At 40.2% G+C, this 13,879-nt stretch overlaps 1 protein-coding gene and 2 long non-coding RNA genes across 15 annotated transcripts in view; 2 read left to right on the plus strand and 1 right to left on the minus strand.

Annotated features, from left to right (window-relative positions):
- The window catches only part of LOC121023157 (uncharacterized), a 34,094-nt gene extending 32,174 nt beyond the window's left edge, over positions 1–1,920 (plus strand). Inside the window, exon 3 of the long non-coding RNA XR_005787263.1 lies at positions 990–1,920. This is a non-coding gene — a long non-coding RNA (uncharacterized LOC121023157). The remainder of the gene's footprint in view (positions 1–989) is intronic.
- The window catches only part of RYR2 (ryanodine receptor 2), a 768,472-nt gene that overhangs the window by 7,381 nt on the left and 747,212 nt on the right, over positions 1–13,879 (minus strand). For all 13 annotated transcript variants that reach the window (XM_040464903.1, XM_040464902.1, XM_040464892.1 and 10 more), the window contains 3 exons: positions 12,948–13,008; positions 9,173–9,319; positions 7,308–7,442 (listed from right to left, as the gene is read on the minus strand). In XM_040464903.1, the coding sequence (XP_040320837.1) occupies positions 7,308–7,442; positions 9,173–9,319; positions 12,948–13,008 (343 nt within the window). The remainder of the gene's footprint in view (positions 1–7,307; positions 7,443–9,172; positions 9,320–12,947; positions 13,009–13,879) is intronic.
- Positions 1,965–4,028, plus strand: LOC121023159 (uncharacterized). Its single transcript, XR_005787265.1, has 2 exons — positions 1,965–3,209; positions 3,677–4,028. It is a non-coding gene; the product is annotated as an uncharacterized LOC121023159 (long non-coding RNA).

Consider the following 13,879-nt stretch of genomic DNA (forward strand, 5'->3'; position numbering starts at 1 on the left):
TAATCCTCACTCTGGAAACTGACCATCTCTGCCTTCTACATTGCCTCTTTTTGTTTCAGTGTTTGTGATTATGATGCAAACACGTGGCTCTTACACTCTGCTGTCCTTTGAACAAAACTCGACACGACACTCTGCCTCGCACCTTCTGTCACACTTTGCAGGGGATGAAAAATACCTCACTAGCATCTGGCATAAGGTAATCCCATTAAGATCACATTAAGGCCCACAAAGCTATATTTAATCACACTGCTCTTTTTTTTCTTTTTCTTTGATCAGAACAGACATAGGAGAGAGGAAGGAAAACCTCAATATTTAATAAGACGGAATCTCAGAAATTAAGCTAGGAAAACACCGGACCCAATAACGCCATCCCCTCATCCGTCATGTATGGAATACGATGCTGAAATGTTTCTACTCTAATGTGTACAAGAAAGAAGACAGAGGGGAGAAGCAAGGAGGAAATAACAGCTCATTGTTAAGAATCTGAAACATTAAAGCAACCAATTAGAAGAAGAGCTCCAAGTGCCCACTGCAGAAGAGGGCAGGGTTTCTCAGCCTCAGTTGCCGTTGACATTTAGGGCCGGATAATTCTTTGGATAGGATCTGTCTCGTGCATTGTAGGATGTTTTAGAAGGATCCCTGGCCTCTACCCACTCAATGCCAATAGCACCTCATTGTAGATAACCAAAAACATCTGCAGACATTGCCAAGCGTCCCCGGGAAGGCAAAATCACAACAGTTGAGAGCCACTGGCTTCAAGCGTCAGTGTTTTATCTGTTTTCAGGATAAGGGCAGACTCTCCAGGTCGGGGCCTCAGAGTCAGGGACACTTCATCCCTCTCCACTGATGGGCTACTGCTCCCGAGTACCACCCTGCACTATATCCACGCCTGTCAGATAAACAACTCCCTATTCTAGTTCTTGGTTTGCATTTCCTTCCCATCTTAAACAATTATTTCCCTTTCTTATCCCATTCCTTTTCACCCTCAGGTAACAAGCCTTCCTCCATGAGGCCTTCTTAGACTGTTCCAGACACTCCGACTTACCCAACTGATGTCATCCATGAGTACAAAACACATTTACCCACCATCTGCCTTAACGAAAGGGGCAAAGGCTTTGATACAGTGTCTTCACTTGGGGAGACACCACAATCCCCTGGTCATCTTCTACATTTCTGGCCATCCTTTCTCAGCCTCCTTGGCCAGTTCTTCCTAGAGGAATGTCCCCACTTTCACAGTTAAGTACCATCTCTGTGCCAATGACATACAATTTTTTTCTGTTTACACCTTGGGTCTCTTTCCTGAATTCCAAACCTGTACCTACCACTTACCTAATTTTGATGCTTCGTGATCTGTCTCACTGCACTGAACTGGCTTCATTACAAGAAGAATGACTTTGGTTACTACTCTATTATCAGGGCCTAAAATAATGTCCAGCACATGAGAGGAACTTATACATCACTGGGGCGGAGGGGGGGCGGTGAATGAAGAGTGAAAAGTCATGACTGATCAGTGTTCTCATGGAGACTTCACTGTCTCAGCCCATGAACCTCAAATTCTCAGATGACCCCAAAGAGCACAAAGGACAGGCAGCAAGTTGACCCCAAAATGCTCATAGTTCAACAGCTAATATAGTGATAGATGCAGCACACAGAAAGTGTCCTGGAGCAGATGCCTGGAATCTAATGATCAGAACCGAATAACGACTGGGTCACTCAGGAAGGAGGTTTGTCAGTCTGGCACACAGTGAACGAAGAGGATCAGAGGGTGGCTCTGTCACTGCCCAACCAAGAACCGTCTGGGGCTCAGGTAAGGGGTCTCTCTCACAGATAGGCCAGAAAAGTCATTTTTGTAATGTTCATTTATTTTTGAGAGAGACAGAGTGTGAGCGGGGGAGGGACAGAGAAAGAGGGAGACGCCGACTGTGAAGCAGGCTCCAGGCTCTGAGCTGTCCGCAAAGAGGCCGACGCGGGGCTCAAACTCACAGATCGCGAGATCATGACCTGAGCAGAAGTTGGACGCTTAACTGACAGAGCCACCCAGGTGCCCATAGAGTTTTTCTCTAGGGAAGAGAATGCGTTCTCCTGCGGCATGAACTCTTAATGAGTAGGATGTTGGTGTTCTGACTCATACATGTGACTCTTAGGAGCCTGGTTAATGTCTGTCCTCAAGAGGATGTTTAGTTTCCAGACATGCACAGTTGAAGATAGGACCATGGAATGAGGCTAAATTACCAAAGCAAATGTCTCCTACTTCTCAGGTCTCCTGTCAGCCATCTAGCAACATCCACGTCTCTCTGCTCACCTTCATTCTGTGAAAGCTCTGATGCTGACAAAAGGCCTTCCACCATATTTCAATAATAGACTCTGGCCATGCTGAAAAGATAGGCAGTCTTATGCATTTGATTGTTTAGGCTTAGTAAGATACCAGATTTTAAAAGTATAAAATTCCAGGTTCACCTGTGGGATTTTGATACTGATTTTCCCAACCTTAATCTACACTACCTGGTTATCCCCAGATATAGCAGGTGGGTGGCTAGAATATGCGGTAGGGTGGTGAACATCCACCTACGTAGGGCTGTCAGGCTTTTAGTTGTCAGATGATCATTCTGCTCCTGAAAATGGAAAATCTCTCATTCACCTTCCTTTTCACAGGAGCAGCTTAAACCTGAACATCAGAGTTGGAGAATGGAAAGCAGTAATTCTGGGACACAAACCGATACACTTTGTTCAGAGAATCTGAGTCATGAGGAAGGAAGGTGCCTGGTGCTACCAACACTGGGAATACGCAGTCAGTTCTTCTCCAAATTTAATATTCTATGGTTTCTCCCCTACCCACTCATCTCCCGAGTGGATTCATTCCAGAGTTAATCACTATGACAGCTTTAGGAAATACTGAGGAGGGACAGTTTCTGGCGGAGTAGTGAAGATCTTTACGAGATCTTTATCCTGACCCCCCCCCCCCCAAATAGGGGGAGAAATAAAAGTGGAAAGAGACAGAGACTGGCAGAGATTACTTGTTGGGAGGGTAGGGTAAAATAAGTAATTTAGAACAATACCCTGAGCTGGGGATTGTACTTCCCTAGGAGTAACTCATTCTCTCAACCACCTGGTAAGTTTTTTCCAAAAAACACAACAGGTCTTCCCTGCAGTTTCTGACTTGGGATATGAGGGTGGCCTCATTGAGCTGCGGTTCATAAAGGGATGCCCTGGTGAGTCTTGGTGAAAGGACCGCCCCTTTTGAGATGAATGTCTTTATATAGGCCAAGTCAGTCTCCCTGGCTAGTTAGCTACAATCATCTTTTTGCCTGGGGCTTTGGAACTTTGGATCATTTTGCACTTTCTCCTTGTACATTCTCTCAGGATACTGATGGTTTAATTAGATTCTCAGTCTTAAAACACCATGATCCTAAATAAATAAGTAAAGAAAGGAAAGGAAAGGAAGGAAAGTGTAGGAAGGAAGAAAGAAAAGGGAGGGAGGAGGGAGGGAGGGAAGAAGGAAGGAAGGAAGGGGAGGGAGGGAGGAAGGAAGGAAGGAGGCAGGTGGTAGGTGGGCAGGCAGGCATGAAGCATCACAGTCTGTAAAACTGTAGCTACAGCGCCACCTGCTGTTAGGCATGAAACACTGGCAGGTGAACCACATCGCTGTGAAAACCTAAAATGTTCCTACATATGCCAGGAAACTACCAGAAGCAATGAAGGCACTGGAAACTCGGATGTTGCCGAGAAAACAGGGCATGAGTGAAGAAAACCCATCTCAAGCAAACAATCCTCGACTTCACCCTGTGAAGACTAATTGTTAGAGACGGATGTAAACAAAAGATTCTCTTTTGAGAGATACACGCAAGATATTAACCGTGACCACTTCCTACGCCGTACTTCTGTCTTGCTAGCTGCTGGGTTTTGCTAAGCCTTGACTTTTAACGAGCACTACTACAAGTGAGCAGTTACATTTTAAATGTTGTTGGCTTGTTCAAACCTTGCTGCACAAGTATTAATAAGAGGCAAATTAAAAGGGGTTTTGAGACCAACTATTGTAAGGTAAATCTAGGTGATGTGGCCTCTGATGTGATCGTTTTTAAGAACAATCAGCTGGATACGAGCATGTGCAAAGCTACACAGACTCCTGTGTGCCTGATCCGCCTGGCATCAGTATGGGAGCCGAGATGTTGTTTGTGGCTTGGAATTATTTTCTCTTTTGCAAGAAGACACATCTAAGGTACATCCTCATGATGCCCCCAACCTCACCCACCCAAAGGCAAGGTACAACCAGAACAGACCTGGTTGTAGGTAGTCTCACTGGTAGGGGCAGAAATCCCTTAAACTGGACAAAATCCAGGCTCTAGCTCAGTCCTGAGGCCATGGTCGAAACATCAAGAAGCCTTATTTCCTCACCCTAAAGTGAGGCAAACTTCTCTACCTCTTCCCTACACATCCCATGCAACTGGGTCATGCCAACCAGGTAAAGGCAGTTTGTTGTCTTCCTAACTCACTTGTTGTTCAAACCATGCCTGGATTCCTCTCATAAGTTCGTTGGGAAAATTTACAAAAGCAATGGAAACTCATACCAAGAGTGATGTTCGAAATGTAGTCATCCAAGGATACTATCAGGATAATTAATAGGGTCAAATATGATTCATGACATTAGAAGGAGACACCTGGATGTTTCAGGGGTCTTATTGTGGTAGGAGGGGGGCAAGTGAGGCCCCGCCAATCCCAATGCCAACTCAAGAGCACTACCTGAAGTCATCCTGACTTTCCAGCAATCTTCAGCGATTCAGCGGGCACCACACCCTCTGGCAGTGAATCACCTCGCTAAACTTTCTGACTCAACCAAGGTGGACTTTGAGATTTAGAACCATGGGGGAGGGGGTGCTTCTGGAAGAGAAATGAATCTCCCTGGAGTCACAACTGTCTGCTGTTAGTAATGACTGACTCCCTTTTGTGCCTTGTTGACTCCTCCAGCTGTCTGCTCCCCTCCCTGCCTCTAGACAGCTGCTACCCCAAGTCTTGAAGTCACCGGGTAGAGAGGCCAGGTGGGTATTAAAGGCACCTCTCACAAGAGGAGATGAAGGATCCTTACTGGCGGTGAAGTGTCACATGTTTAGTGACTCTGGGGGACGTCACTACCAGTGATGAATCCCTTACTGTGTAAGTTTCTTCTCTCCCTAATCTGTAGTCCTACTCCCTGTAGGAACCCTTGTTAACAGTGTCCCATGTATTCTTCCAGAAACACCGTGTACATATTCTAGTGTATCTAATATGTACATTCTAGCATGTGTATGTGTGCACACAATCAGGATCTTATCATAACACTGTTCAAGATCTTGCCCCCCCTTCCCCACTGAAATGCAATCTGTATGTCTTTCTATATCAGCACGTGCAGATTTGTCTTATTTTTAAACAACCTACTTTTCCATGATATGGATTTGCCATAGTTGGTTTCATCGGGACTCTATTGATATAATTTAGATTATTTCCAATTTGTGATAGTAGAAAGTATCCTTAAACCCACAGGAGCATATTTGTAAACATTTAAATCAATACAATCAGTGGAACTGACAAGTCAAAGGGTAAGTACAATGAAAAATGTGATAGATATTGCAAAATTTCTGTAAAATCATTGTCTTAATTTGAATTCCCTACAAGTGTTCATGAAAGTGCCAGTTTTTCCATCGATTCAACTGTGGGTATTAACAAACTTTAATATTCTGCAAACCTAATAGTTAAGAAGTGGCAGTTGATTGCTTTGATTTGCATTTCTTTAATCTTTGTCAATTTGTAAGCTGACTGAATTTTACCACGAGCTGATTGTTCCTTTTCCTATTGGTTTACTTCCTAGTGATAAGTACTTAGTAAATTAAGGACAGTGGCCCTATGTTAATATTTTCCTAGTTTTCCATTTGTCTTTAAGACATCGCTTAGTGTTGTTCCTTTTTAAAGTAATTGTTTAGGACTCCATGCATCTTAGGTTTTATGACACACTTAGAAAGACCTTTCCCCATTTAAAAATTATTATTTCAAGGACTCCTGGGTGGCTCAGTCAGTTAAGTGTCCGACTTTGGCTCAGGTCATGATCTCCCATGATTCATCTCACATCAGGATCTGTGCTGACAGCTCAGAGCCTGGAGCTTGCTTCGGATTCTGTGTCTCCCTCTCTCTCTGCCCCTCCCCTGCTTGTGCTCTGTCTTTCTGTCTCAAAAATAAATAAGCATTAAAATTTTTTTTTAAAGAAAATAAGTAAAATTTAAAAAATTATTATTTCAAAAGTCAAATTCTGTTATAATTTTTATTCTTTTCTTTTTGCATTAAAATATGTGTCCCATTCAGAATTTATTTTGATGTAAAGAACTAGGTTGGTATCAATTTTTATCAAAATTTCCCCAAAAGCATATCCATGGTACCAATACCATTTACTGAATTCTTTTTCATTTCATGATTTCAAAAGCCACGTTTTATCATACTTTTAATTTCCAAGTGTATCTGCATGTATTTCTAGACTCTCTATTCTGTCCCACACATGTATCATTCTCTAGTACAAAACCTGCCTTAAGTATTAGTTTTTATAACATTAGTAGTTCCCTCTCATTACTCTTTTGGGATGTTTATTTTTTCTAGAGTAATTTTACTGTCACTTTGTTGGTCTCTGACACCACTAACCCCAGCTATGTAGGTATTTTGATTTGGTGCTCAATGAAGAATTCATCTCCTTTCAGCTAGAGGTACATATTTCCAATCTAAGATCTCACCTGTAATAACTGCTGATTCGCCAATATTAGACGGGCAGGTTAAGGAACAGGGGTAGAGCAATATGAAAGCTTGAACATCCATTGATTTTAAAACCAAGACCGAAAAGGTAATTTAAGCTAAAGTACTGAATATTTAAGCAAAACCTAAGAGTTCTAGTAAAAGATCTATTTTTGGACTTCGGTGATGTCAGTTAATATCATGAAAGTAAACAGATACCTAAGGGTTCAAAATACTCTCCAAGGAAATAATTTTAACTGCTGTCCTGGAATCTATGAACCAATTCAGCTAAAGCGTTTGTTTATATTATTCCTTCCAGCTCTAAGTCCTTTATGCAAAAAATCTGATTATCAGGCTGGTACAGCAGATGTAAAAAAATGGCAGAAACGGTCCTTTACATTCTGCAAAAGAATGAAAACTGTTGATTCTTTAAAGAGCCACACAACTTTTTACTGGGTACGCTATTTTCTATTCTGCAAGGTTAAAGAGTAACTACACAACCACTCATACTGAAGAAGCAGGAGAATTTTTCACTCATATGAGATCAAAGTGTATGAACTTACCGTTAGCATATCATCACATTTCATATCCGGTGTGTCACCATCTTCACTTTTATTGTAGAATTTTCGGAAAAAGTTGAATGCCACAACAGTATATAGGTATACAACAACAGCTAACAAGCCAACAGTTAATACAAGCTGGAAAGCAATGTGACACAGAACATGCATTAGAAATGCAAGGCATATATGACTGGCATGTTCAACATCAGTGTGGGAGGGGAGAATTCTATGAGCACATACCTGGATTTATTGACTAGAAAGTAATGGGATCCATACCTCACACCGTACCTTTCTTACCCTCTTCTGTGGGGAAATTTATTTCCATATGCTCTTTATTTTATTAAGTGGTCAGACTGTTTTATGTAAAAGTTGGCTACTTAATTGGTTAATGAATGCATACTACAGCTGGAATATGAATAAACTCTGATTGACTTTCACATCCAAATTGATCATAATATGTATGTGCTGAAAATAAGAATTTCACCAAGTTGGTGAAAATGTATTTCTGGTTATATCACAGAAAATCTAAACACACTAAAATGCATTATTTTTTGTGTCTACTTCTCTAATTACAATGAATCCCTATGTTCTTGACTGTGGCAGCATATATTAAGTCCTTCAAAAATAATTTTATAATTATCTGGAGAAAATATGTTATCTGAATAGAGGGCTTAATTCACTTCTGTAAACGAAGTACAATGCCACTATAAATTTCTGCACATCTTATTATGAGGACTATTAAGCTCTCTATATTTCTGTAAGTCAAAAATTGATATCTCAAAAAGAAGGAATAATCCTCGCAAAATTTTAGAAGTGAATTGAAAGCAAGCCAAACCTTTTGTGTGAAAATGCACAAGAGATTCAGAATCTCCAGTTCTTTAAATATGTCAGGGGCTCAATACTATGAATGAATAAACACTTTTTGCTGATGTCATAGTCACATTCAAAAATTAGAGTCACGTATAGAACAACAATGTGTTGAAATTTAGGAAACTAAAAATCATGATAACTGTTCACATGAACTTAACTATGGACATAGTTCACGTGTTTGGGGGGACATGGATTTAAAAATATGCTGAATTATAAAATTCTGGAAAAGAAGGACTCTGTTAAACCAAATAACGAATATAGAATGTGTTACTCCCAGTAGACAGGTGATAGAGAATGAATCAATAAATATATGCTTCTATAATGAGTTTATGAATAATTAAAGTTTTCACATTACAACTGGGCTCCATTAAAACATAAATTGATCATCTGGAACTAGGCCAGTATGTAAGTCCTTGGAGTATGACCTTGTCAAGTATGAAACATAAAAGACCACACGATATCCAATTTTTAAATATCACATCAAATTAAGAACGCGGCATCTTGTGTTTTATTACTATTGTAACTAGTGCATCAGGATTCTGAAACACATTTCAGTTCCCTCTGGTATCAAATGGAGTAAATATCATATTAGGAAAAATTTATTTTCTGCAGTGTTTTGTATGTGCCGGGGCCTGTGCTAACACCTCCACGTTTATGTTCTTATTTCATTTTCTCAGAAACTCTAAAAGGTAGGCACTTTTATTGTATTCATTTTACACAATGAATTGAGATTTAAAAATGTTAAATCAGTTATCCAAGGTCACACAGTGTATCGGTCAAGCCAACACTTGAATGTAGGTGTAGGGGACTCTTGAACCAATATTCCTCATGGTTTGTAAAAAAAAATTAAAAAATAAAAAAAGTGCATATCCTCCATTCACAAAAATCTTTAAAACTATATGTTGCCATTGGAGGTTGGGTTTTATTTTTATTGGTGTATTTGGTGGGTTGTTTTTGTTTTTTGTAGGGAGTCAAAAAAAAAAAAAATCAACTTTTACCTGCTTGCCATTGTGAGTTACTGATGACAAGATGGTTCTCAGTGTCTTGAATCCCATAGCAATGTCAAGAAGATGAGCAGCAAAAAAAAAGTTGTTATAGTGTCCCAGAACGGACATAGTCATATACCAGGCCAGGTAGAGGAAAGACTGAGAAGACAAACGAGAGGGAAGCATATCAGAAACCAGAAGGAGTGACTGTTGTCCAAAGCTACTCTGATTTCATTCCATTATAATCACTTCATTTACTTTACCTTCTTAGTCTATTTAATTCGAATCAGTTATATTGGTTTATGTATTTTATTGTTATTTAGCTTGTCCTCAGAGGTTCAATGTCTTTCTCTCCTTTATATCAGATAGGCTGTTCTTATGTATCTTTCTATAGAGAGAATTTTACTGACCTAATACTCGATAGCAAGGTGTTTTCACCTTGGCACTACTGAGAGTTTAGACTGGATAATTCTCTGTTTTGGAGGCTGTCTGATGCACTGTAGGATGACCAGCAGTGACCCTGATCTCCACTCACCAGATGCCAGCCGTGACCACCAAAGATGTCTCTAGACATTGCCAAAAGTCACCTGGAGGACAAAATTTCCCCCCTTGAGAGCCCTGCTCTACACTCAATCAAAGAACCAACCAACTGTCCTTCCCTCTTTCGTTTTTTATTTACTCACTCTCTAAATCAGTGTTTGTGGAGACCTACTAGTTGTAAGAAATTATGTGCGGTATTTTATTAACCAAGCATCTCACTTTATGTGAGCCAAAACAAGTCTAGGAGAAAATGCAAATACTACTTAATGTCACCGAAGGCTATAATAAACCTAATAATACAATTGGTACTATCTGTAGGAATCTTGTTTATAATCAATGTAAGAGATTTGCTTTACAGAGGTTAGATGTATAAGTGTATATACTTTTTGAGGGGAGGAGAATAAAAAAAGTAGAATAAAAGATACTGAGATCATGCTTGCTTTCTGGATTAGGGTCCTTGGGCATAATAAGTGTTTTGCCATTGGAGTCAAGAGCTACCCATTTTGGGAAAGGGAGGAAACCTTCATTTTGACTAGAATATATCTTAAGCTTTAACAGAGAACACAAGACAAAGGGGGCTGAGGTGGTATAAATCATCTTTATGGGCAGTTCAGGGCTGAGGTTAGACATCGGGTGGAAGAAAGCAGTACTTGAAAATAGACACCGAGATAAGACTACGCAGAATGTGCTGAGGAGTGACAGCTTGGTTTGAGAGTGGGCTTCTGTTTCAGAAGATGAGGCTGGAAATGTACGGCGGGGTTGGAAGGCCTTCAAGCCAAGTTAAGGGATATGGGCACATCCCACCGGCACGGGAGAACCCCTGGAGCATCATACGGAATAATGGTATGTGAAAAGCAGCATTTTATGAAAATACCGTCTTGTATATTTGCACATACAGTCTCTGTTTTTATTCTAGCCAGACTCTTGATAAGTAGGCAATCTTAGCCCCAAGTTGACAGATGAGGAAAGTGAGCTCACTCCGGCCAAGCTACTTTCTTGAAGATGTAAGTGGCAGAGCTATTGCGTTAGGACACTACTGGCCAACCCCACGGGGGAGGTTGTAAGAGGCACGACTATCAGCGGAACTGGCCAGAGAATGACAGAGGGCAGGAAAAGGATCCAATTGGGCACATAATTGAATGCATATATTAGAAGGAGAAGGAAAAGGAGTCCAAGCTGGTCATCTGGACATAGGTAGCAAGAAGAACAAAAACACTAACAGAGGAAACGGTGGACAGGGGGACTGCGTTTAGCAGGGAAGAGTGAGGAGAGGAGAAGATGCATTTGTCACAGGACATTTGAATGGACACACCCAGCAGGCTATTAAGAAATGAAAAGGCTGAGGAGAAAGGACAAGTGTGTGGACACAAGATGAGTCAGGAGACTAATATAGGTGATCAGGGGAGCCAAGGACACATGTATAGATGACACAGGTGCTGTCCTTAGCCGGATTTCGCAAAAAAAACACAGGCTGCCCAGTTACAGATAAACGTTAGGTAAAGAATAAATAATTTTTAGATTATGTTCCATGCAACATTTGGGATATACTCATATAAATATAGAAGTATGTATATTGTACATTGTTATATTATAGATATAAAACTACCTATATTTATGTATAGGTATGTATACATACCTATATAAAAATGTAAATATAATATGTAAATATTTAGTTATCTGTAATTAAAAATTTTTTATAATGTTTTTTATTTAGTTAGTTTTGAGAGAGGCAGCAGAAGCAGAGGAGGGGCAGAGAGAGAGAGAGACACACACAGCATCTGAAGCAGGCTCCAGGCCCTGAGCTGTCAGCGCAAAGCCCAACGCGGGGCTTGAACTCATCTGTACTTCATCTGGTAAGCCTAGCTATGTTTCAGACAGAAACCACACTATTGAGGACTGAAGACATGTTGAGAAGTAGCTGGCCAAACAGCCATGAAACTACAGGTGGATGAATAATATATCAGAATAATATAACCGAAACAAGTCTGAAGAAGTCTGTCTACGCCCAAATGCTCTGGAGGCAAGAAAACTAGAGCAAGATACGTATCTTACATGACACAAGTACTGCGGCATATAAGGAGGTCAAGGAGGATTGACCTTAACTAGCAAAAGCCAAGATGGCCGGGCTACCTGAACAGAAAACATCAGTGCTAGAGATGAGGTGGTTTCCTTTTAATTTGTGGGAGCTGCTTCCATTATTACAAGAGAAATTTGCTGAAGGCATTAACAGTTGACAATTCTAAAAGATACTTACAAGACTTGTTTTTGAGATCTTTGGAGAGTTCTCTAAAAGACCCAGTATTCCGGGCCCATGACTGGGTACGATAGGGGTGGGGATAGAGACAGGAGAATTTGGGGGGTGTCGCAAGTCTTTAGGAGAACAGAATTACCACTCACTGTAAAAGTCACTGCTAATTAGAGTGTGATTTTGAGACTGAGTGAGAGATGCCAGGGAGACAAAACCAGAGGAGGGTCTAGGACTAAGCCTTTGGATTTGCTTGTAAGTGCCCCTTCGCAGGAGGTGTGTGAGGATGGTAGGAGGATTCTGAACCAGCAGGAGGAGACAAACATTTGTAGTTGATCCATTCAGCAGAGTTTCATGACTGTCCCCAGCAACTTCCCATAGAGAGCACATGGGAGCATGAAAACAATTGATAATAATGATTTTTTAAACTGAAAATTCTAAGAGTCAAAAATGTCAAACTATTGAGCAAGCCAGGGTAGTACAACGTGATCGTCCGACCTGACAGTCGGTGGCTTTTAGTACCAGGTGAATTTTTTTCATTATATTTGGATACAGACTTGGGCTATTAGGCTCTTTGAGAAAAGAAGGATCAATCAAGAACAAAAACCACAATAATTTAATGCACTTAATTTGGTGGAAACTTAAATTTATCACAATTAATGTTTTAAAACTTTATTTAGAACTTCCGTTTTAACATCTAGGAAACTTTGAACTCATTACCCAACTAAAACCTAAATGAAAATACATGTGAATTTGCATCTCAGTTTCTTTTTCTTGCATAAATACATTTTCATGTTAATCTTTCACCTATTGAAAGAAATGGATTGAGAGATGGGGGCTAATTAATCACCTATTTCCTTGGGTCATTCTCAGATAATGGTCTGTATTAAATCAATTGCTGTCTGACTGACTTCCTTAAATCACTGACTGTCTGCCTGCCGGATCCCAACAGACTTGTCTAATCATAGCGCACTGTACTTTGTGGTAATGAAGTGGGCTTACGTTGTCCGTGAAGACGACTCCTAGTTTCCACATCTGATACTTCACATCAATAGAGTTCAGTCTGTAAAGACAAAGAAGGATTTGTGGATATGCATGTGAAACAAAGACTCGGAGGCTTGCAAGAGCCTGCTGGCATTCTTTCTGTGGGATGAAACTGGCAACCATCTCAGGAAATTAGTTGCATCCACAGTGTCAAGGGAATCTGGAACATCTGGATGATGTGTTCCAGAATTCTGTAATGCTTTTTTAGTGGGATCTTGGAAAACAAAACAAAGATGCAACTTCTATTGTTTAAGATTAGCACTTTCTTTTCCTGCATTAAATATAAGGTAAAGCCACTTGTTATGTGAGAATGATTTCTGGAAACTATGCTACTACATTAACCAACATGTGTGCATCCCAAGTTTCCTCGCTTTCATTATACATTTGTAATTGCATTCGGACAGAATAATTTTTACTTAGGCTAATAAAAACTTGCATAAACATCCACATTCACTTTACAACTAAATTTGCCAGTGAAAGGGCTCTTTCATCTTGTTTGTGTTTCCCCTTGTTTAAAAAAAAAAAAAAAAAAAAAAAATCTCTACCCAAGAAGGCATTCACCTTTTCCCCTTGGTTCCCAAATTACCTTGTAGACTTACTACAATTTCCCATTTGTTTTGTAGTTGCGGGTGTGCAGGTATCTACGTACATTTATGCCTTTCTCCCTAGTCTGCAAACTCCCTAACACCAAGCACATTGTATCATACATGGAATATCTCTCAATAAATGTGCTGGATGAGTAAATCTTAGCATAAATATTCCTGATCTTTGTAGATTAAATACATACATAGTAAAACATACTTTCTAACTTTAATTTTTTTAGAGCTGCCCACTGATTGATGTGCTAAAATTATAACTTTGTTAGCCTATCTAATATTCTAGGTAATTGA

Source organism: Herpailurus yagouaroundi, unplaced genomic scaffold (assembly GCF_014898765.1).
Source record: "Herpailurus yagouaroundi ecotype Mexico unplaced genomic scaffold, PumYag 530, whole genome shotgun sequence".
In the NCBI taxonomy this organism is placed as follows: Eukaryota; Metazoa; Chordata; class Mammalia; order Carnivora; family Felidae; genus Herpailurus; species Herpailurus yagouaroundi.